At 52.8% G+C, this 24,450-nt stretch overlaps 1 protein-coding gene across 1 annotated transcript; it reads right to left on the minus strand.

Moving 5' to 3' along the window:
- Positions 1-2,569: 2,569 nt before the first annotated feature.
- On the minus strand, positions 2,570-21,982 carry OTUD7B (OTU deubiquitinase 7B). The gene is made up of 12 exons (XM_030965441.1): positions 21,876-21,982; positions 15,931-16,053; positions 14,926-15,096; positions 13,965-14,183; positions 9,384-9,485; positions 8,872-8,999; positions 7,983-8,095; positions 6,600-6,727; positions 5,827-5,976; positions 5,287-5,401; positions 4,582-4,666; positions 2,570-4,019 (listed from the first exon to the last, which is right to left on the minus strand). The coding sequence occupies exons 2-12, from the start codon at positions 16,001-16,003 to the stop codon at positions 2,727-2,729; spliced, it is 2,577 nt and encodes an 858-aa protein (XP_030821301.1). The 5' UTR covers positions 16,004-16,053; positions 21,876-21,982; the 3' UTR covers positions 2,570-2,726.
- Positions 21,983-24,450: the final 2,468 nt, after the last annotated feature.

Genomic DNA, 24,450 nt, shown 5'->3' on the forward strand with positions numbered 1-24,450 from the left:
AGGTACCAAAGGGAGCCTTGGGATGCAGCTGGGGAAAAGAGCAGCAAGGACAGACAGAAACAGGGAGGGAGGGGTGTTTGAGGGTGTTCTTTTTTAAATGAAAGCCAAGAATTAGTACCAAAATGGAATCACACAATAAATAATATAAATAATAACCTCAAAATCCCAAAATAATTGGATGGAGAAAGGGATGAGGAGCTGCCCCAGGAGGGAATTGGGGATGCCCGGAGCCCTCAGGGTGAGGGGATGAAGGAGCCTCAGGTGCATCAGCTGAAGGTTTTTATTGTCAATGAGTCTGTGGTGCCACAACGAGGCCACAGGTACAGCCCAAGTGCAACGCTCTGGCCCTGTTCACCAGGAGGCCAAATATCACCAATTAATCTGGAATGAATTAAAAAAAAAAAGGAGTTTTTTTGGTGAATAAACCACTGCAGAATTAATTCAGGTCACTCGGTGTCGCGTTAGTGAGACCCAAAGCTGCCCTGGCCTCCTCTGCTGAGGGGCCGGGGGATGGCGAGGGTGAATCTCATTTAATCAAATCAAATCAAATCAAATCTCGTTAACGGGTTTTACACACGCTGAAAGACAAAGTTTTCCTCCACCAGGATCAATTTGAATTCCAACCACACCAGTAAGTGCACTTAGTTTGACCTTGGGGTCACACCACAGTCTCCCCGTGGAAAAATCCCTCCTGGGGGCAGGTTTGGTGCTTCTCCTCCAGGTTTGGAGTTTTTCCCTCCAGCACTGCTGCTTTTCCTACAGATTTTCTGCCTTCTCCCTCTCCCCTCCCAAGCCCAGCCTCCACTGGGATGGAGCTACCCAAAAAGGAGAGAAATTCCCCCAAAACCTGAGTGCTGAAGCATCACCACCCCCTGCCCTCCCGTGCCCTGGGGCATTCCCAACACCAAAACAAAGCTGCTGCTCCAATTTGGGGAAAAATAAACATCAGAAAGTGGAATTTGAACCAAGAGCCCGTAAATAGTGAAGGGTTTGGGTTGGGTTTCAACCATCTCAGCTTCAAATTTGGGGTGAACCAAATAGGGGCAGAGCTTGTGCTGCTTAAGCAGCACTGCATGGCCCTGTCTGGGGTTGAAGTCCATTGGAATTCCTGCAGTTTGAGGGAGAAACGTGGAATTTGTTCCCAGGTAAGAGGAGCCAGCTGGAGTGGGTGTCACACCCTCCCCTTCCCACAGCTTCAGCGACGCTCGGGGGTTTTTATAAAACCAGGGAAAACAACACTGGAGTCAAAAAACCATCCCTGGGGTGTCTGAAATTTGGATTTGAAAATCTGCAGACAAGGAGCATTGCTGGCTGGACTCGAAGTGTTGGGATCCCACCAGGAAAGGCCTTAACTCTGGGGGTTTTAGGTCCAAATTAACATTTTTAGGGCCAAGTGTAAGGCGTGGGTGATCCCCCCACTCAGCTCACTTCCAGCTCCTCTTCCTCATCCCTTCTCCTGGCAATGGCCATGGGCAGGAAGGGGTTGCATAGTTTGATTCCTTCTGGAAAATCAACCCAAAAATAGAAAGGAGGGAATGTTGTAAAGCTCTGGCTGAAGGATAGAACTCCTGTTTTATTTCCATGTGATAGGAAATGCTGCACCTCACTCCGTGCAGGATCAGGCCTGGTTTGGGAGCTGCAGTTACCAAAAAAAAAAAAACCCCAAGGAATTCTGTGCAAACATCGCAGTGCTAAAGTGAATCCCACCCTGGGAGCCAGGGGGCCGGGATGGGGTCAGGAACAACACGTGGGAGGATTTTACCTTCTTGTTCTGCTTTTTTAGCCCTGTTATCAAAAAATATGCATTAATTCCGCAGCCTAAAGGTCAGTTGGTGGCTCAGCACAACGGAGCCGAGTTAATCAGGATCAGAGGTAGTACAGAGTAGCTGTGCTCAAGTAGGAGTTACATGGGGCTGGGGGTGCTCTGGGACCCCTTTCCAGTGGGTTTTCCTGGGGGATTTGCCCCAGGCTCACTGGGAATTCCTGGCAGGAGATGCTGAGCCAGGGTCTCCTGTGGGCTGGGGGTTCTGCACAGGAAGAGAAACCTCCAATCCCTTGAGCTCTGGGAGTCCCTTCCGCCTCAGCAAGAGTTTAAAAATTACATTTTAAAACCAGAGTTCAGCTCATGGGGAGGAGAGGAAGGGACAGAGCCCTGAGCCTGTCCTGGTGCTCGGAATCATCCAGGACTGGGTGGGGGGCGTCCAACCCACCTCACCTCATCAAAGTCCAACTCCAACACGGTGTCGCTCAGTACCAGCAAGAAGAAATACAGAATAAAACCAGTGTTAAAAAACTCCATTAAAAGGTTTTGTGACTCTCAAAATGGGGCATTTTTGCTCCGTCCCAGGTGGTCAGGAAGCGGGAAGGACCTGGTGGGAGCTGCTCCCCCTGCCCACTCCCAAAGCTTTGGTCTGGTTTCTTGAGTTTTTGAGGAATTCTCCCCCCTCATCACCCTGTGCTCCGACCCGAGCAGCCCCCCTGGGAATCCTTCTCCTCCCCTGCAGGGGCTCCAGGAAGGCCGGGGCTGCTTTCCCCCCTCTCTCCCTCCTGCACCCCATCAATCCCACCAGCCCCTTGCCACACTCCCAGCCCACCCCAGCAGGCCCAACGCCTGCTCCCACCTCCTGCAGAGTGGGAGAGGAGCGTGGGTGGGTGTAAAAACCAAACTGGATCTCTGTTATTGCATTCCCCACGTGCCAGGGGTCCGGATCTGCACAGGGGGAGCCTCAGAACCTGTGCACCAGCGCCTCCCTCTCCCTGCGCCGCAGCTCCTCCTTGTAACAGCAGGAACAGAAATTCCCAGTCTCTGGGTGTCCATAAAAGCTGCAGTTGGGCTGTTTGCACTTGGTCTGCTGGATGTTGTAGAGGCCTTGGCTTCTCATTTTATCCACTGTTCCTCCCTTGTCCTGCTCCAGGAGCTCCCGGCAGCCGTTGCTGTGCGGCGGGAGGAGGCAGCCGGAGCCCTGGCACTCCGAGGGGAAGGGAGCCTGGGTCTCCATGTCCGTGGGGGAGAAGCGGCCCAGGTGGGCAGGGCCGGGGGGGCAGGGGCCGAGCCGGCCCTGGTGGTGCCGGGGCAGGGTGGCATAGGGGGGGAGGCTCCCACAGGGCCCCCCCGCCAGCTGCCGCCGGCCCTCGGGGCACGCGGGTGGGTGCAGCCCCTCGGCGCTGCCCATAGAGGGCCTGGGGAAGGTGAAAACGCCGGAATAGCCGGCTGGAAAAGCAGCGATTTTAGCACCCACGGCCGGCTCCAGGGGCTGGGGGGGGTAGCTGGGGGGTGGCTGGCAGAACACGGGGCTCGGCATCGCCTCCTCGCTCCGCTGGGCGCCCACCTCCCCTTCCGGCCTCTTGGCCGGGGCAGCGCTGCCCAGCGCCTTCTTCTCGGCCTCCTTCTGCCTCTGCTCTGCCAGGAACCGCTCCTCAGCGTCCAGGAGGTACCTCTGGATCATCTCCTCCTGGAACTGGTGCCGGGTGCTGGTTTTGAGGTGGCTGGCGAAGATGAACTTGCGCTCGCCCTGCATGGCGGCGCGCAGGATGCTCAGGCTCAGCCGCACGTCGCTGCTGTACTTGGAGGGATCCGAGGGCTTCTCCAGGGCTGCTTTACCTGCACAAGGCTTCTCTGCAGGAGCCAAATCTCCAGGGGAACATTCCTCTTTGCTGTCTTTCCGTGCCTTCAGGGATCCTTTCTTCTTCTTCTCCAGGGTGTCTCCCTGCCCATTGCTCACGCCGCCCTTGACGCCTTTGCTGTGCATCAGCCCCCCCATGTTCTTTTTTAGTTTGCTGCCCAGAGTCTTCCCGAAGCTCCCCAGCTTGTTGGCTACCGAGTCTGCTCTTTTTTTATCCTTTTCCTTCTCCTTTTCCCTCTCTTTCTTTGGTTTCTCCCTGTCCTTGGCTGCCCTGGTGCCCCCGTTGCTGGCAGAGCTGCTGCACACCGACTCCTTGTCCGACTCGCCCGACTCCACTGCCGAGCGAGCGTCGTCGCCCGCCGAGGCCGTGGGGGATTCTGGCTGAGCCAGGGGCGCCTGGGGAGGGAGGAAAGACAAATACCAGAGTCTAGAAACTCCTCAGGTAAAGATTTTCAGGTGGAAGGTGAAGCAAAGGAGGTGGTTTTGCTTGGAACACGGAGGGGACACCGAGAAAGGCGTGTCCTGCACATCCCTAAATATCCCCGTGGCAGCTTTGCAACCTGAGATAGTCCAGGATCTTATGATTCTATTCTGTGATTCTCTGATACCTCCACTTGCAAATCCAGGGAAATTTCAGGTGCAAAGCCAGGGAAGAGGATGTCCCAGTCTCGAGGTGGCCATAAACCAACAGCTCCCATTTCTTTGGAGCATGGGGCGTCCCTGAGGGGCTTCTGGGTCATGTGAAAACTGAAAATGGATGTCAAAAGTTCTGGGGAAAAGGTGCCCACATACAAAACTGAGTTATTTCCCTGCTCTCTGAGCAGAATCAGCCACAATTCCTGTGGGCACAGAACCCCTCATGAGGCAGAGCCCCCAGGTAAGGCCCTACAACAGCTTCCCTGTAGAGAGGAGGGGTTGAATAATTCATAGGTAAAGAAGATCCCCCTGGTCCCTTTACCTGCATGTCACAAGGCAACGTGATCCATCTGACATTCATGTAGCTGTGCAGCAGGTGCAGTTTGGCTTCCAGTGACAGGGTCACGCTGGCATTGGAGGGGGGGAAAGCCACAAGTTAGAGCCATTTCCCACCTGGAAATATCTCCCCCCATATTTACATTATTCCCTGTGTTATGTATTTAAACGGCTGTTTCCCAAGGGTACAAAGGGATAATTATGCAGCTTTCCTTTCAATGAAAACCCAAAGGGAGAAATCAAATTCCTCAAAATGTTTCTTGCCTCAGCCATTGGAAGTGCTGGGACCAAACCATGGTGAGATCTGGCCAAAGCCTCACCCAGACCAGGCATGGGCTGGTGGCCACCACCCTCCCTGCTCCAGGGACCCACAACACAAGGATTTGGTGGCAAATGGAAAAATTTGTGCACATTTTTTGTGCTGCTGTCACAGGAGATCCTCCCCTGCTGCTGGTGCCTTGAGCTATACCCAGCCCAGAGCTCCAGGACCTGGAGCATCATCACTTAGATGTGGGAACAAAGCTTGTGAGATATCACAGCCCCACCCAAATCACACCAAAATGAAGGAAAATGAAGGAAAAGCTGAACAGTGCCATTCCCTGGGCACAGCTTTCATCCAGCACAAGAAAACCCAGCTGGGGCCAGGACTGACCCCTTCATCTGTGACCTCTCTGCTCTGCAGATCACCAACCTGGCCAGCTTGACATTGTCACTGTCATCCTTCCCCCACTGCCACTCCTTGCCGGGGTCCACGGCGAAGTGCACGGGGAGCAGTTTGTGCTCAGAGTCTGTCAGGGGGATCACAGCTGCCAGAAATGGGACAGAAATGTCACATTTACAGCCCAGGAGGACAAACATTCCACACCTGGAGCCAAGCCTGAGCACCCAGCAGGAGCATTTTTGTCACCTCTGGTGGCAAATCCCAGTGCCTTGGGATCATGGAATTGTCACAGCACCATGGAATTCCTCAGGACCCTCCCAGGGAAGAGTTTCTCCACAATATCCCATCCAACTCTGCCCTGTGTCAGCGGGAATCCACTCCCCCTGTCTTGTCACCCTTGTCCCAAGTCTCCCTGCAGCTCCTGGAGCCCCTCTGGGCACTGCAAGGGCTCCAAGGTCAGGACACTGTTGGTTTTTTGGGCTGACCTTGATGGGACCTGGCCAGCTCTTCCTCCCCAGCACTCCCAAATCTTCCTCCTCCTCAGTTTCTCACCTGAATCTCACCACTCACCTTGATCTTTTGTGTTTTCCTTCTGCTCCATGGAGACCAGGGCAGAAAAATGAGCTTGGTCATAAGCCAGGACCAGTGGAGACCGGTGGCATTTGGTGGCTGGGACTTCCAGGGGCAGATAGATCCCTCCAAAGGGAATTGGGGCAAATGCTGGGAACAATTGGAGAGTGGTTAGCTCTGATCACAGGTTCAAGAGTTCAGAGTTGTTTGTGCTGTAGCTGCTCCAGAATGAGCCCTTTGCCTCAACTGAGGGCTCACCTGCAATTATCTGTCATCCCAGGGGACATGAAACAAAACCACAACCCAAAATAGATGTTTATTTTACATCAGGAGGATTTAAAATGTAGAATGAGCTGGGATTTTCTATAAAAAGCCTTCCTCTTCACTCCTCCACAAGACAAACTTTGCCCACAGAAGGATGGAAATTGATTAACCTTCTCTGACAGGGAACTGAAGGTGATGGTGGAAAACCCAACACCCAGGGAATGGAGGAAAATCCACCACTCAGGGAATGGAATTTCTCATCTCTAGATGTGTGTGTAGAGGTAAAAAAAGAGAAAAAAACCTCGTGTGGATGCTCTGAAAGCAGCAGAAATTGGGCTGGGAGCCAAATCTGACCTGGCCCCTCCATGGACTCACCTGCAGCAGGTCGATTTTCCCCTCTGCACCATTCCCAACTGCAGGTGCAGCTTTGACAGCAAAGAGGCCCCAGAAAGGGTGGAAAGGAAATGTGGAGAGCTCAGAGAGGCTTTGGGAAGAGAGGAAGGTCTCACCTTCACCACCTGAGTCCCTCAGCATCGTGTCTGCCACCACCACGATGGGTCTCTTCAGCACGTGGGCCAGGACAAAGACGTGGAACTCCTCCAGGCTCTCGTACACTGGCTCCTCTGAGCTCTCCACCCTTGGGCAAAGGAAAAGCTGAATGTCATCCTTTGGATAATCTGGATATTCAAACATTTGCTTTGGAACACCAGGAGGAGGTTTCACAGTCAGCAGAGGCTGAGCTCAGCACTAATCTGAGGGTTTAGGTGTGGATTCCCGAAATGTCCGGCTCCAAAACAAAAGGTTTGTGCCCAAGGAATGGCCAGCTGCTGCCTGGCACTGCTGGGAGTCCCTTATCTAAAGATAAGGACAGCTGTGGCTGGGAAGTGTCCTTGAAACAGAAGGGAGATGGCAAAAACTCTCAGCTCTGGGTTTATTCTCTCATTTCAGAGTGAGAAGCACAAGGAAACAAAAGGGAGCACAAGGAAACACAAACACAAGGGAGCAGAAGGGAGAAAAGGGAGCACGAGGAAGCAAAGGAAACAAACACGAGGAAGCACAAGAAGCACAAGGAAAACACAAGGAAACACAAGGAAAACACAAGGAAAACACAAGGAAACACAAGGAAACACAAGGAAACACAAGGAAACACAAGGAAACCACAAGGAAACACAAGGAGGCACAAAGGAGCACAAGGAAAGATAAGGAAACACAAGGAAAATATTTATTGCCTGCCCAATCCATGTGCCACCCCACAGAAGAAGCCCCAAAATCCTTTCCTGGGATGCTCCGTGTGCCTGGTGCTTCCTCAGGATCTTCGTCCTTCCCCTGAAACCCCAACCAGAGCAACCCAGAGCTGCTGCCCTGCCCTGGAGCACCACGAGAGCTGTGCCCTGAGGGGATTCACTCCCTGTTGCAGCCCTGGGTGAGGATTTACTCCCTGTAGTACCCCAGGGTGCAGATTTACTCCCCGTTGCAGCCCTGGGTGCAGATTTACTCCCTGTAGTACCCCAGGGTGCAGATTTACTCCCTGTTCCAGCCCTGGGTGCAGATTTACTCCCTGTTGCAGCCCTGGGTGCAGCTTTACTCCCCGTTGCAGCCCTGGGTGCAGCTTTACTCCCCGTTGCAGCCCTGGGTGCAGATTTACTCCCTGTAGTACCCCAGGGTGCAGATTTACTCCCTGTAGTACCCCAGGGTGCAGCTTTACTCCCCGTTGTAGCCCTGGGTGCAGATTTACTCCCCGTTGCAGCCCTGGGTGCAGATTTACTCCCTGTAGTACCCCAGGGTGCAGCTTTACTCCCTGTTCCAGCCCTGGGTGCAGCTTTACTCCCCGTTGCAGCCCTGGGTGCAGCTTTACTCCCCGTTGCAGCCCGGGCTGTGCTCCCTGCCCGTACCCGCCGCAGCCGCCGCCGTTGGTGCCGTAGTGCACGCGGGGCTCGCTCGATGCCAGCTTGATCAGCTCGTTCCACTCCTTCTGCCACTCCTCCTCCGTGTAAACCAGGCCAGACTGGAAAAGGGCAAAAAGAATCCAAAATCATCCAGGCAAAGCACTCCCAGCTGCTCCAGCACGGGTTTGTACCCACAGCACAACTTTTCTCTATGCAAAAAAAAAAAAATCAACACATTCTGCACCATGTCCTCAAAAGCGCTTCCCAATATTCATCCAAATTTCCCCTCTCAATTTCAATCCATTCCCCTTGTTCCTGTCACTTGTCCCATGTAGGAATGTGCTCTCTGTTATGGAATGACAAAACTATCTTTTGTGTCTTTAAAAAGGAAAAAAGTCCAGAAGTTTCTCTCCTCGATTAGGTAAAAAGACACCTCACAGGACTTGGGGGACTCAAGGATGGCTAATTGGACAGAAGCAAAAAAGTCTTGCCTAAGCAATTCACTAGAAAAAGAAGTGAACAAAGAAATTCATCACTTTTGTGAGGTGTTTTACCAGGAGCAAGAGCCTCTTGCCCCTGGCTCAGTTTTTCTCTGTAAAGAGTTTTGTTATTTTGCCTTTTATTAAAACTTTTCTGTTCCCAGCACTATCACAGAAGCCATTCTGTTAATTTTATAAGGTAGCTGAGCTATCTTGGGTGTGATATAAATCTCCCAGAGCTTACAAGGCCTGGCTCGAGGAGACCAACGCATCAGCCCCTGCATTTTGCTGCAGCTCTGACTGCAGGACACCCCTGACCACAGCACAGCCCAAAATTCCAGCCCAAAATTCCCAAAGGCACAGGATGTTTGCCCAGGATGGCAAAAAGGGCCCGAAGCAGCCCTGAGCTCCCAAACCTCCTTGTTCTGCTGGGTCTGCTGCCAGCGCCATCTGCGCCTCAGCGCCTCCCGCTCCGCTCCCTTGTCCATCAGGGTGTGCAGGGATTTCCTGAGCATCAGATCCCGGTCATGGAAGCCCCACATTCCTGCAGGGAGAAGGAGCAGGAAGGTCAGGAGGAGCTGCTGTGACTCCCTGAGCCACTGAAGGGAAGGGGCTGCTGCATTATCCCACATTTCCCTCAGGCATCCAGGGAAACTCGCACAAATCAGAATTACACACAAATAACAGCCAGGATTTGCACCCAGAGCACTTCTCCTCTATTTATTTTCCCCCCACGTCCTTTATTTCCCTCCTCACAGCCCATCAGAGGGGGAGAAGGATTTGAGAAGCTGCTGGCAGCCCCTTCCCTTGAAGCCCCTGCCAGGAGCAGCAGCATCCAGAACGAGGGGCTCCTGCCCCCAAAGGAGGATGGTGGGATCTTCCCCAGGGATTTGGTGGCTGTTTTCTCGTGGATTGAGGCAAATCTTACCCAGGGAGGCAGCGTGGAGCAGGCAATTCCCATCACCAGTGGTGGCCAGGGGCAGCAGGCGCTGGCAGCTCGGATCCACCGTCACCCACCAGTTGAGACGTCCTGGGGACAATTGGGAGAGTGTGAAACCATGGCAAGGGACTGGGGGGCTCTGGGGGCACTGCAGGATGGGATTTCAGCCCTTCTGAATAAAAAAACAGCTGAATGAGCAGTTTAGACAGGGTGGAAGGAGCACCTGGGCAGGGGGGAAGGTACAGACCCAAGCCAGGACTGGGTGGGGAAGAGTCAGGACAAAGCAACAAAAAGAGGAGATTGGAGCTGCAAAACTCCCTGAGGATGCCAGGAAAAGACTGGGCTGAATTTGGGGCAGAATTACACACAAGTAGGAGCCAGGAATTCCACCCAGAGCAGCTCTCCTCTATCTGTTTTTCCCCCCACACGCCTTATTTCCCTCCCCACAGGCTGAAAATGCCACCAGGAGCACCCAGCACAAACAATTTCTCCAGGGAAAATCAGCCTTTTGCTGCTTCTTGGAACCAAATCCCTCCAGTTTCAAGTCTCTCGTGGCCACATTTCGCTGCTCACTGCTTTTTAGGCAGAATATTCCAGGATTTCTGCTGATCCCAGCAGCTTTCCTGCTGCAAATGCAAACTGACAGTGCTTCAGACTGGGAGTTTTGGGTCATGGTGGTGATTCAAGTCAAAAGCAGCTAAAAATAGAAGGTTGGAAGAAATGCCCAGTGAGCCCAGAGATTCAGCCCTTCCCCAGGGAGGGAAGTTGGGCTGGATCAGGACTTTGAACCCCCCGTGTCTGTGTCTTGCCCTGCCCTCAACATCCCTCCTTGGCTGCCGTATTTTCCAGGGCTTTTTGGATCCTGTGCAACAGGCAGGTTTTTGGCTGGATGAAGCTGTTTAGGCTTCCAAGCTGTATTTAAATTGCTCCTGCAGGAAACCAGCCCTTTTCCTTTCGTTTTCAGAGCCTCTCCTTCTTCTGGAGCAGGATCCCTGCTGGGGATCCCAGTACAGAGACATGGGATTGCTGGGAATGCTTTGTACAACCTCAGGGAGAACAGCTGGAGAGGAACTAAAGGCAGAAAACAGGGGTTAAAACATCCCCAAACACCAGAAATGCTCTTTGTGTGTCTGGCTGGTGCCTGGGAGGTTGTGCAAGCCCTGTCCCAGTCGGGGCTGAGGGGACACACCTTGCAGAGGTATTTCTGTGCCCAAGTGTTTGCACTGACTCCGCTTACGCAAGAGAAATCGGCTCCAAAGGAACCACACGCCCAACCCAACCCTCCTGCCAGGGTCTGGCTCCTGTTGGAAAGGCCAAGAGCCTGCCCAGAAGTGTTGAAAACAATGTGAGAAGCCAGGAAATTTCCCTCTGGCTGCCCTGCAGGACTCCAGACCCTGGGAAGGGGCTCAGAGACCTTGGCACAGTCAAAAACACCTGAGCCTTCGATTTTAACCCATGGAAAAAAACAATTCCCAACTTTGTGAGAGGAGTTACAAGCCACAAGGGTTTGAATAGAATGACAGTGAATTTACCACAGGGTGAAAATGTAGAATTTTGGGGTTTTAGAGTGGGGGTTCAGGAGGCAGGATGGAGGGATTTGGGTGGAAATTCCTCTGACTGCCCTGGAGGACTCCAGACCCTGGGAAGGGGCTCAGAGACCTTGGCACAGTCAAAAACACCTGCACCTTTGATTTATCCCATGGAAAAAAACAATTCCCAACTTTGTGTGAGCCACAAGAGTCTGAGTAGAATGTTAGGGGATTTATCACAGGGTGAAAAAGTAGAATTTTGGGGTTTTAGAATGGGATTTGGGTGGAAATTCCTCTGACTGCCCTGGAGGACTCCAGACCCTGGGAAGGGGCTCAGAGAAATTGGCACAGAGTCAAAAACACCTCTGCCTTCCATTTTAACCCATGGAAAAAAACAATTACCAACTTTATGTGAAGATTTACAAGCCACAAGAGTTTAAGTAGAATGACAGTTAGTTATTCACAAGGTGGAAAAATAGAATTTTGGGGTTTTTAGAGTGGGGGTTCAGGAGGCAGGATGGAGGGATTTGGGTGTGCCTTGTCCTTCCTCTTTCTTCTTCTTGTCCTCCATCTTCTGGGTGATGGTGGCACTTTTGGATTGGTTTAGAGAAGAGACAAACTGTCTAACATAGGTGATAGGTATTGGGATATTATTGTAATTAAAGTACATGTAGTTTTTAGTACAAAAAGATAACACCACCCCAAGGCAGTCAGTGTGCTGGACAGATCTCAGCAGGTCAGGAAAAGAATGAAATAAAATAAAAATAAACAACCTTGGGAACCACAGCTGAGAGATCCTGACTCCTTCTTTGATTACAGGGCTGGGAAAAAGAGATTTTTCATCACCGTGGGGTCATCTCGATCCAAGAGCTTCCCAGAAGTGTTGAAAACAACACATTTTTGTGTGTGTAGCTCCTGAGAGCCAGCCCTGAGAGCTCTGCAGGGAAATCAACTGGATTTAGGAGCCTGAGGGATCTTTTTAGAATGGTTGTGGCAGCAACAGATTTTCTGCACAGAGGAAAAGTCCAGTGGCATCCAGAGGATCCCTCTGCACGCAGCACCACGAGCCTGTTTCATCCCACAGGGGCTTTGGGGAAATCCCATTGCATTTTCCAGCAGGAGCCACCTGAACAGGTCACAGCAATGGGAAGGAACTGATGGCTCCACCCAGCCTGAAGGGAGGATTGCCTCATCCAAACCATAAATGAGGATTTGCCTCATCCAAACCATAAATGGCTCCCCCAAGGCTACCAGGAACCCACTGAGGCTTCCTGACACAGGGAGTGTCCCAGGGATTGCTCCAAGGGATCAGGATCTTTAATTTCTTCATGATTTTTCTCCCCAAATATCCTCAGGTGAGGCACCACGGATTGCTCCTCCCTGTGTGACACAAACAAACCCAGTCTGCGAATTCCCAGCTCAGAGCAAAGCCTGATTGCTGATCCACAGGGGTTTGTGTCAAACCAAGGCTCCACTGAGGGCAGAGACCTTTCCATACCACTCCAAGCCTATTCAAAGCATTCCCAGAGGATCTCATTGAAGTTTTCAGACACTTTGAAAGTGCTAACTCTGCCACAATGGTGTAACAGGAGCTCTGAATACGTGGGGAAGAGGATCTGAACATTTATTGGGCTGTAAATTGCATTTCCTTAATCCCCTCAGGATGGTGTGTGCTAAATTAATAACCTGAGTCCCTGTAGATCACAGCACCATGCTCGAAACCCTACTTGGAATATTTCATAGCTGCACTACAGCCCTTTGTTAGACAAAACACTCATTTATAACAACCCACAGACACTCAAACCCCCAAAAGGCATTTTCTAAAACTCAGAATTTCTAAATTCCTTCCCTTTAACAGCATCTCAGCACACCTGGAAGTGCCCCCAGCCTACAGATGAAGCACCCAGCAACCCCCAGCCCCAGATTAGATTTGTGCTGGGACAGAGGAAGCCAAGCCCTGCTCTGCTGGGATGAGATCTGGGGTTGATCTGCACCAGCAGCTCTGCTGTCACCTCCCAGCATCACCGTGTAATGGGATCGCTGGGATCAAGTGCTCATTCCCAAAACATGAGAATATTTCTTACAGCGACTCCTGAGCAGCACAGGGGGAAGTTGGGCCCTCAGAGTGTCTGTTATCCCTAAGGATAATGTGTTTTGTGGTATGTGCAGCAGCACAGAAACAGCAGGAGTGTAAATGTAAACCCTCCTGAGATCCCTCACGGGAACCTTCCTGGTGCCAGGGATGAGGTCTTTCCCTGCCAGCACAGATGTCACCCTCATTCCCTCATTTACAAACTCCTGGATGTTCCCCTCATTCCCTCATTCCTGAATTCCTGGATGTCCCCTCATTCCCTCATTTACAAATCCCCTGGATGTTCCCTCATTCCCTGATTTACAGACCCCTGGATGTTCCCCTCATCCCCTCATTTACAAATTCCTGGATGTCCCCTCATTCCGTCATTTACAGACCCCTGGATGTCCCCTCATTCCTGAATTCCTGGATGTCCCCTCATCCCCTCATTCCCGAATTCCTGGATTCCCCTCATTCCCTCATTTACAAATCCCTGGATGTCCCCTCATTCCCTGATTTACAAACCCCTGGATGTCCCCTCATTCCCTCATTTACAAACTCCTGGATGTCCCCTCATTCCCTCATTTACAACCCCTGGATGTTCCCCTCATCCCCTCATTCCTGAATTCCTGGATGTCCCCTCGTTCCCTCATTTACAAATTCCTGGATGTCCCCTCATTCCCTGATTTACAAACCCCTGGATGTCCCCTCATTCCTTCATTTACAAATCCCTGGATGTTCCCCTCATTCCCTCATTTACAAATCCCTGGATGTCCCCTCATTCCCTCATTTACAAATCCCTGGATGTCCCCTCATTCCCTCATTCTCAAATCCCTGGATGTCCCCTCATTCCCTCATTCTCAAATCCCTGGATGTCCCCTCATTCCCTGATTTACAGGGTGGTCCCCAGACAATGCCACACCCCAGGATGCCCCTGTGGGTGGCACTGCCCACGTCCCCAGCACTCACCAGCCTGCTCCAGTGCCACCAGCATGGACTGCTCGATGAGATCCCGCTCGATGAAGCTGCGGAAATCCTCGGAGTACACGGTGAGGTCGGGCAGCTGGAAGGTGCAGATGGGCATCTCCAGCAGGTGCTCGCTGCTGCTGCCATTGCTGGAGACGTGCGAACGGGCCAGGGACACGATGGTGGAGCTGGCATGGGAGATGCCCCGGGACAGGCGCTTCTCTGGGGGAAAGGAGGAAGAACAACCAGCAAAGTGGGGCAGGAGCCGTGTGACAAAACCATTTTCACCCAAAGAATAATAAAGTAACTGGAATTGTCTTCCCAGTTGGATATTAGGAAAAAAAAAATTTACTGAAAGAATAATAAAGCACTGGAATGCTCTTCCCAGAGAGGTGTAGAATCACCATCTCTGGATTTGTTTAAAAAAACATTGGACATGGTGCTATAGTCTGGTTGAGGTGTGAGGGCACAGGTTGGAGGATGATCTCAGAAGTCTCTCCCATTGTCACAGACATCCCTTTTGTGAAAATCCTTTCTTAGGATTTTTCCTGCTGAAGCTGAGAAGTTTCAGCAACAAGATGTAAACAGTGGTTATCTGCTGCTGTGGAATGCAACAGGTGGATCCGTAATTGGTCTCCTGTGGATGTTTGGATTTACTGACCAGTCACGGCAGAGCTGGCTCTCACTCTCTGTCTGAGCCAGCTGCCTTTGTTATTCATTCTTTTCTATTCTTAGCTTAGCCTTCTGATGAAACCTTTCCTTCATTTCTTTTCAGTACAGTTATAATGTAATATATATACCATAAAATAATAAATCAAGCCTTCTGAACACGGAGTCAACATTCTGGTCTCTTCCCTCATCTGAAAACCCCAGCGACCACTGTCCCATCCCACCCTCACCGCTGTGTGATTCTGCGCTCTGACAGGACCCTGCCCGCTCCAGGACACTGCTCCAGGACACTGACCTTGCACGAGGTCATCCTGCCGCTGCAGGGGGGGCCTCCCTGGCCGTGCCAGCTCCCTCTCGGGGGGCCGCGAGCCCCGGCCCTCGTTGAAGGAGTGCGGGAGGTTCCCGGCGTGCACCTGCCGCAGCTGCTCGAAGTCGCTCAGCGCCGCGCTCAGGTCCCAGTTCTTGCCTGCACGGGGAGGTGGAGACTCCATTTTTCCCATTTTCCACATTCCAGTTGTGGGAGCTGAGGAATTTTCCCCATTTTTTCCTGGAATTATTCCCATTTTTCCCCATTCCAGGAGGTGGAAGCTGAGGAGCTGGTGCAGAAGGGGAACCCCGTGTTCCCATGCACCGTGAATTATTCCCATTTTTCCCAGAATTATTCCCATTTTTCCCAGAATTATTCCTATTTTTCCCAGAATTATCCCCATATTCCCTATTCCAGGTGCAGAAGCTGAGGAATTTCCCCCATTTTTCCCCATTTTTCTCCATTCCAGGTGTGGATGCTGAGGAATTCTCCCCATTTCCCCCATTCCAGGTGTGGAAGCTGAGGAATATTCCCCATTTTCCCCATTCCAGCTGGTGGAAGCTGAGGAATTTTCCCCATTTTCCCCATTCCAGGTGTGGAAGCTGAGGAATTCTCCCCATTTCCCCCATTCCACGTGTGGAAGCTGCAGAATTTTCCCCATTTTTCCCATTTTTCCCCATTCCAGGTGGTTAAAGCTGAGGAGAACGCCACGTTCCCACACACCAGAAATTATTCCCATTTTCCCCATTTTTCCTGGAATTATTCCCCATTTTCCCCATTCCAGGTGGTGGAAGCTGAGGAATTTTCCCCATTTTTTCCCAGAATTATTCCCATTTCCCCCATTCCAGGTGGAGCAGCACCACTCACCCTCACCCACCACAGAAACTGAGGTAATTCCTAAATATCTTTGCTGGAAACTATTCCAGCCCCCATCTCCCTCAGCTTTTTCCTGCCACCCTGGGCATTTCCATGATGATTCCCAGTTTTCCATACCTTCAAGGAGGTCTCTGGCCAGCCCTGGCTCTGCCCCCGTTGAGCGAACAAAGTCGGACAGGACGATGTCCATAGCCAAGGCCAGAGGGGTCAGCGGCACCCGATCGGCTCCTGGGCATCAACCTGGGGATGGAGAGCACCAAGAGCACCCCTGGATTGCACATCCCCAGCTGGGAATCAGCTGAGGAATTAATGAACCTTCTCCCAAAAATTAAATGTGCTCCAGGTTCATTCCTTGGGAGCACAACACTCTGCTGTAACCAACAACGGAAAAATCGGGAAAATTCATGAGCGAAACCAATTCTCATCTATCAAAGGTGGGGGATTTTCTTTCCAAATTAGGAATAAATATAATTTATTATATGTTCATATTATATATAATTATTATTTCTTATATATTCATATAATAAATGAATATTTGGGAGCAATGAGAAAGCAGGAAGTTTCTCTTGTGCATTTACAGGGAGCAAATCCCTGCCCCATCCCACTCCAAGCAGCCCAGCTGCAAGGCAGGGAAAGGGAATTAAGGATAAAATGCTGGAATTAGGAGATGTGTCCTAAGGAAAATACATTTTAAAAAGCCCCTTTCAGACAAAAATCCAAACTAAATAATCCCAATTGCTCTGGCAGACAAATCAATGTCCAGACAGAGCTCCTTTCCACTCCAGAGCTCCTTTGACTCCACAGCTCCCTCCCAGAGGGGACCAAAACCACAGATTTATTCTGTAAATCTGGATTTTGTTGGGTTCTGAAGGCGTGTGCTCCTGCCATGCCTTCAAATCCTGATTTTCTGCATTCCTCAGGGCAGAGAGGGAAAGGAAGAGCAGCCTCATCCGTGGGAGTCCAGATGGGCAAAGTGCTCAATGGAATTTGCACTTGTTAAAGGCTGGGAGAAAAACTCTGCCATCGAGGAACAGGAAAGAATGGGAAGAGAATTTATGCTGGGCTGAGAATCTGGTAAGGCTGGGAGAGGGTGGTGCTGGTGTATGAGGTATAAGAGCAAATTTCAGGATTGTGCGGAATACGAACAAACCTGGTTGTTTTCTTGGTGCTTGAAAAATAAAGTCTCTTTTTCAGGATTATCCCCACAGACAGGCAAACCCCACCCCTGGTACCTTGAAATATTTTTTTCCAAGATTATCCTTAAGGGTGGATGGAATTCCCTAACAGCACAACTCCCCACAAGCATCCAGAATTTAACCTGGAATTTCTTGTTTTGCTGGAGAAACACCTTTCCCACAATGGAGTTGTTAAATTCCTCCTCCCAGAAGAAGTGATGCCAAAGCCCAGCACATTCCTGGAGCAGGATTTGGCAGCAATTCCTGCTCTTACTCCACTAATTTAGGGAACATCCCTAATTAGGAGCTGCACTTTTGGATCCTCTAATCCCTGGAGTTGCAAGGAGCAGCTCCAGGATGAGATAACGGGTGAAGCTTCCTCCAGGTGGGTGTGGGATTCCAATGCAAATGAAAACTCAGCAGAGCTTTGGGGAGGGAACAAGCAGCACATCCCACCCCCTCTTCCACTGCATTCCAAACTCCCTCGTGCACAAAAATGCCAGGGAAAACACAGATGGAAAACTCTGGGTCCAACGAGGTGGTGAAGGATTGTTAGGGATTTATTGAGGGATTGGACAGAGAGATGTCCCCACCCCAGATTTATTGATTATTTCCTTTCCCTGTGGAAGGGAAACGCTCTCTGCTCTTCCCTCCTTCCAGAACAGGTGGGAAATATGAGCCCAGGGAGGAAATCCAAGCCTCAGGAGATCCACAAATCCATCCCCCAGCCATGGAGCAGGCACTGAGCACACCCCAAACCCCCCAGGAGGGCATGGGGGTGATCCAAGGTGAGTGTTCCTGGCACATTCCAACCAGAAATGTGTGGAAAACCTGTATTTAGGACTAAACCCAGCTGTTGCTGTGATCCCAACAGCTCTTTGCAGGCTTTTCAGCAAATGTTTAACAAATATTCCCCCACATCTGCACAGGGTCTGAGCACAGGAATGTTCCTGATGGGAGTGAGGAGCGATCTCTGTGCTGCAGTCACACCTCACTGGGAGCAGGAGGAGCTGGAGCTTCATGCAAACAGAATTCCACGGTCACACACCCATGGGAACCCAGTGAAAACCCCACTGCAAAGTGCCAACAGATCCACCCAACGCTGACACCAACCCTGAGCCTTCCAGGCAGAGCAATCTGCCCAGTTCCACCCTTGGGAATGGGGCAAAGCTGGGTTTAGTCCTTCCTGGCAGCCTGCAAATCCTTCTTAACAGGAATTCAGACCTTTCACACCAAATGTCCATCCAAAATAAGGGGAAAGTCATAAAACCCCCCCAGAGCCTCCTCTCTCTTGCTGCTCACAGCCTCTCCCAGGGCAACTCCAACTCCATCAACTCAGCAGGAGCATGTGGAGCATCCTGGCCCTCCTCAGGCAGGGCTGCACCCCTGCCCCAACACCACCCAATAAAATCAGGAAACTGAGGGAGGAATTCAAGACAAAAGGTGCAAAAGCTCAATGTCTCTCAGCTCCATCCTGGTGGGAAATCAACCATTGGGAACACTGAATGTAAACAGTTCACCAGGACCAAGCGTGGAGCAGCAAAACTGGATCCATTTAAAATTCCAGACTTTATGGGGTTTTAATTCCCCTATTTTGTTGGATTTCAATCCTGCTGAACACGCCGCAGAAAGAGAAAATAATTCTCTTTGTTAGGGCCAAATCCTGACCCAAGGTCAGCCACGACCTGTGGCTCCACTGTGTTTATAAAATACTTCCAGAAATATTTTAGGAGCAGCAAACTCTGACGTGTCTCCCCTGGATCTGCCACGTGATGTTTTGCAGAGGGCAGGAACCGAGCTGGGAGCCAGAACTCCACTCCCAGGGCTCTGCTCCTCATCCCTTCCCCACAGGGACATGAGGAACACCAAGCCAGACCCTCAGGGAGCTGCAGGTGAGGCAGGAGGTGCCCAAATCCATGGGAAATTTAATCCTGCCAGACCCACACGGATGTTTTCACTCCCACCACCAGGGAGCTGCAGCAGAGTGGAAAACCAGCACATATCCAACCCCTAAACCCCAAATCCTCCAAAATCCTGAAATTTGGCAGCACTCAGGGCTAAGCAGGGGGTCCTAAGGGAAAGGCCACGCTGGGACCTGCAGGTGGGACATGGGAGCAGCTCCAGTCAGAGGCTATGAGAAAAATGAGCTTTTCCTGATGCTCCTCAAGGAGCTTTCCTGATGCTCCTCAAGGAGCTTTCCTGATGCTTCTCAAGGAGGTTTCCTGATGTTCCTCAAGAAGGTTTCCTGATGCTCCTCAAGGAGCTTTCCTGATGCTTCTCAAGGAGGTTTCCTGATGTTCCTCAAGGAGCTTTCCTGATGCTCCTCAAGAAGGTTTCCTATTGCTCCTCAAGGAGGTTTCCTGATGCCCCTCAAGGAGCTTTCCTGATGCTCCTCAAGAAGGTTTCCTGATGTTCCTCAAGGAGCTTTCCTGATGCCCCTCAAGGAGGTTTCTGGCTTCCTCCTGCTCCCCAGAGCAGTGGGGGCTGCCCCCATCCCATCCCACATCCCTGTCCTGGCCCTGCAGGTTATCTAACAACCCCAGGATTAGCAGCACCCGTCCTCACCTGACACCTGTGCTGTGTCACTAAGCTCCAGCTGCAAGGGCTGGGTGGGACACACACTGTGCCTGCCTCTGCCAGGATGGGAATCAACACAGATCATCATCATCATCAACAAAAATCCAGTTATTCCTGATAAATCTGATGGTGCAGGACCCCCTTGGAGCCCCTCAGCCCACAGGAGGGGAGCTGTGAGTGCAGAATGAAGCCAGTCTGACAGGGAAGAGCAGGGATTTTGGGGAACACATGGCACAGGCAGCTGTGGCAGTGACTGAGGAATTCTCCCCATTTTTCCTGGAATTATTCCCATTTTCCCCATTCCAGGTGTGGATGAGGCTCTGTGGCTGCACCTCATGCTCGGTAGGATCAGCTCACTAAGATTTACCATTCTGGGAACTTCTGACAAAGTTTTAGCACAGTCCAAAAGGACAGCACATAATCCTCAAAAATGAGCTGCTCCAGCAGGGAAAAAGGGCTCCTGAAGGGGGCTAAAAGGGGCTCCTAAAACCTCTGGCTGGTGCTCAGGAGTTGGAGCAGGAGTGAAATGAAAGTTATGGAAATCAACCTATTTTTATAAAGCTTCAGTGCTTCAATGAACAGTTTTATCTTGTTGTTTTTTGGGGTTTTTTTCCAGATTTCCAGCTGCTTCCCTGCTCCAGACACAGCTGGGCTCCTCCCAACACCCAGCTCATCCTGAACCTTGGGCTGAAGAAGCCACCAGAAGCTTCCACTTTTATCTCCAAGATAAAAGCCCAATAAATCTCCAGCAGCAGCAGCAGCAGCTCCATCAAATCCAGGCTCTGTCCCACCATCATCATCCTCCTGCTTATCAACTGCTCCCAAAATTACAGGATTCTCTAATCCCTAATGACAGGACTGGCAACAAACTCAGTTCTCTCAGTGTCTGCACCAAAGAAATTCCCTTTGGGCCAAGTTCTCCTCAAACCAGGCCATGATTATTTCCAGCCTGAGCTGGGCCTGGCACACGCTGTCCTTGCCTGGATCCCTGGGGATGCTCCAAGTGTCCCCTCTGCAATTGAGGCCACAGCAGCTCCATCACCAATTCTGCTCATTTTATCCCCAGAATGTTTCAACTCAGTGCTGCTCCTGCCAGGACAATCCATTTTCAGCCCTTGGCAGGGATGAGTTTAGGGTGGAACTCAGCACTGGGAGAGCTGAAGTGGCAATTGAGGGTCAGAGCATCTCCCAGAGAGAGCAGAGCCACATCCTGGCACGGAGTGGCACAGATTCACCACCAACACCAGCAGAAAATTAAATATATTCCGACAGAAAACCGAGTCCTGAATTTTTAAGCAGTTTGGGCACACAGCTCCTTTCCCCATCCCCAGCTGGGCTCCATCCCAGTGGGATTTGGATGCTCCTGCCCACACCAGGGGCTGCCAAGGCTCTCCCACCTGAAGCAGGCACAGGAGATGCCTGGATCCAGCCACATCCAACACTGCATCCACAGGTGGCCACTCCAGAAGTTCCTTTAGCACAAAAGCATCTTTAAGTAGCTTAAAAATCCCATTTCCCCCCCCCAAAAAAAAAAACAACCAACCAACTCAGCATGGATGTGTGCTGGATCAGGAAGATAAAACCCAGCGGCGTCAGCGATTCAGAGCAAAGAATCCCGGCTGGAAATTTGGACTTTCCAGCTCTGTGACTTTTAGGAAGCGGGAGATGCCTGGTCCCGAGTGCCCACTGAGCAGCCAGGAAAGCCCCGCAGCATTCCCGGTGCACCGGGATCCAACACAACTCCCGGGAGGCTCCGTCCCCTACCGGGAGTGAGGTTCCCTGGAGCTGGGGATGGTGCGGGGCTGTGGCCGGGAGAAAGAAACTCCCAAACTCCCTCTCCTCACTCCAGGTTTGTTTCGGAGCTCTTCTTTCGCTCCACGACGGAGCGACCCCAGCCTGGACCGGGCAGCCGCGCGGAAATGCCGGTGTTCCCGAGGAGAAAACAACTACCAAGAGGAAAATTATTTGGCACAGGAGCAGGAAAATGTCCCTCCCCGAGGAGCCCCGAGGCGCGGGGGTGAAGCCCGGGGGGCTCCGCACCGGCAGCGGCCCCGGAGCGGCCCCGGAGCGGCCCCGCAGGCCCCCGGGCTGAGCAGGGACCCGCAGCCGGCACCCGCACCCCGCCGCCCACCCCGGTACCCCGGGACAACCTCCGCGACCGGCCCCGGGAGCCGCACCCCGGCAGCGACCCCGGGAGCCGCCCCCGCCGCCCCCTCAGGCCGCGCCGTGACCCCGCGGGCGCCGCCGACGCCGCCCCGAGGCCCGGCCCCGCCAAAACTTTCCTGAGGCCGAGCGGGGCCCCGCCGTTACCTCCGAGAGGCTCCATGGGTGGCCCGGAGCGGCCCGGCCCGGAGCGGCCCCCGGGCCCTCCCGCCGTCGTCGCCGCCGCCGCTGAGGCCGCTCCCGGGGCGGGGGGGGCAGAGCGGGGAGGGGGGCCGGGGGGGGAAGGCGGAACGGAACGCGCCACCCGGAACGCGTCGCCACCCCCGTTCCCGCCCGGAACGCTTTGGCGGGCGCACGCGGCCGTGCCGGCAGAGGCCAATGGCGGCGCAGGGCAGGGCCAGGCCACGCCCACCTCGGGAGCGGGGGGGAGCAGAGCGACCCCTGGCGGCGGGACGGGGAGCGCGGCACCGAGATCCGCCCGGGACCACCGGGAGGGGCCTGAGACCCCCGTGAGGGGCCTGAGACCTCCGAGAGGGGCCTGAGACCCCCGAGAGGGGCCTCAGGACCCCCTGAGGGGCCTGAGACCCCCGAGAGGGGCCTCAGGACCCCCTGAGGGGCCTGAGACCCCCGAGAGGGGCCTCAGACCCCCATGAGGGGCCTGAGACCCCCGAGAGGGGCCTGTGTCCCCCGGGAGAAGCCTGTGACTTCTGTGAGGGGCCCAGGACCCCCATGAGGTGCCCAGGATCCCCGTGAGGGGCCTGAGAGCCTCTGTATGTGGCCTGAGACGCCTGTGAGGGGCCTGGGACCCCCGTGAGGGGTCTGAGACCCCCATGAGGAGGCTGAGACCTCTGTGGGGGGCCCATGACGCCATTTAAGGGGTCGGTAATCCCTGCCACCATGGGGCCTGAGACTTTGAGAGGTGTCCCCTTCTGTGGGGTGAGCACCCCCAGAGCGGGGCTGGAATGCTGAGCCTGGAGAGTGAGGGGTCAGGATCCGCTCCCTGTGCCAAGGGCCCCACATTCCCTGGGACATTCCCTGTTCCCAGGGCCCCACATTCCCCGTGCCATTCCCTGTGACATTCCCTGTGCCATTCCCTGTGCCATTTCCTATGACATTCCCTGTGCCATTCCCTGTTCCCCGGGCCCCACATTCCCCGTGCCATTCCCTGTGCCACAGGTGGGCCAGGCCCTGTTCTGGGGCAGCGGGGGCCGGGGGCTGCAGGGGCTGGTGACAAACAGGCCACGTCATGCCCCCAGCTCAGCTGATCCCGATTCTGAATCCATTCTTTGTGTCCTGCCAGGAACCTGCCCTTGTTTGTGTCCTGCACAAAGGGATTGTTTGTGTGGCCGGGCAGGGAAATGTCCAGCACAGAAAGGACAGGCCTGGGGTTTGTCCCTGCTGGCTGCACAGTTTGTCCTCACAGCGGATCCTGCCTCGTGTCTCTGGTGGCCAGCAAGGGGCTGGAGGGTCCCTGTGCTCCTGAGTGATCCCTGTGCTCTGGATGATCCCTGTGCTCCTGAGTGATTCTTGTTTTCCACAGTGATCCCTGTGCTCTGGAGTGTTCCTGTGCTCTGGAATGTTCCTGTGCTCCACAGTGATCCTTCTTCTCCAGAGTGATCCCAGTTCTCCACAGTGTTCCCTGTGCTCCGGAATGATCCCTGTGCTCCAGAGTGATTCCTTGTGCTCTGGAATGGTCCCTGTGCCCCAGAATGTCCTTGTCCTCCACAGTGATCCTAGTTTTCCTCAGTGATCCCTGCTCTCCACAGTGATCCCAGTTCTCCACAGCGATCCCTGTGCTCTGGAATGTTCCCTGTGCTCCAAAGTGATTCCCTGTGCTCTGGAGTGGTCCCTGTGCCCCACAATGATCCCAGTTCTCCACAGTGATCCCAGCTCTCCTCAGTGATCCCTGTGCTCTGCAATGTTCCTGCTCTCCTCAGTGATCCTGCTCTCCTCAGTGATCCCTGTGCTCTGCAATGTTCCTGCTCTCCAGTGATCCCTGTGCTCTGCAATGTTCCTGCTCTCCACAGTGATCCCTGTGCTCTGCAATGTTCCTGCTCTCCTCAGTGATCCCTGCCCATTCCCTCTCCCCCTGTTCCCCACCTGCTCCAGCAGGAGCCATGGCCAGGGGTCAGCACAATGTTAAATAATCATAAAATCCCATCTCATTCCCGACAGCTCCAGTTAGAAACATTCCCAGGCTGAGCTAAAGGATTTTGTGGTGAGTTTACCCCTGAGGAGCCGGGGGAGGCCTTGGTGCTGCTGCTCCCTCCGGAGCCACACGCAGGACAAGGCCATGGGGACAGGGACAATGCCCCACACAGCCTGCCCTGGCCGTTTCTCCTTGGAATCAGGAGTGCAGAACCCTTTTGAAATAATCAACACCAAATTCAACCCCTTAAAATAGCAGTGCCATAATCCCAGACAATCCTATTGCCTCAATTTAGGCACCAACGTCTGTCCTCGTGCCTGGGCAGTGGTGACAGGCCCGGGGCAGTGACTGGGGAGGTTAAATCAGAGTTATTTACACAAATTATACTTGAATCGATTCTTATTCAAGAATTAGAAGGTTGAAATTATTAACGTTAAAAAGAGGTTATTAAAATTATTAAGGTTTAAAATAATTATAAGGCTTAAATTAAAAATGACAGCAAATGCAGAGGTCTTTTCCAGCCTAAACAATTCCATGATTCCAACCACTCCCACCCCACCAATCAGCCTGTGG

The sequence above is a fragment of the Camarhynchus parvulus genome, chromosome 25 (genome assembly GCF_901933205.1).
Source record: "Camarhynchus parvulus chromosome 25, STF_HiC, whole genome shotgun sequence".
Classification (NCBI taxonomy): domain Eukaryota; kingdom Metazoa; phylum Chordata; class Aves; order Passeriformes; family Thraupidae; genus Camarhynchus; species Camarhynchus parvulus.

Excerpts from the sequence above, each read along its gene's own strand:
- OTUD7B (XM_030965441.1), bottom strand. The coding sequence starts at position 16,003 with ATGGACATCGTCCTGTCCGACTTTGTTCGCTCAACGGGGGCAGAGCCA. Across the intron at positions 8,096-8,871 it reads AGACCCAGCAGAACAAGGAG|TCTGGCCTGGTTTACACGGA; the intron begins GTTTGGGAGCTC and ends GCCCTTTTCCAG. Across the intron at positions 6,728-7,982 it reads AACGGCGGCGGCTGCGGCGG|GGTGGAGAGCTCAGAGGAGC; the intron begins GTACGGGCAGGG and ends CCTTTGCCCAAG.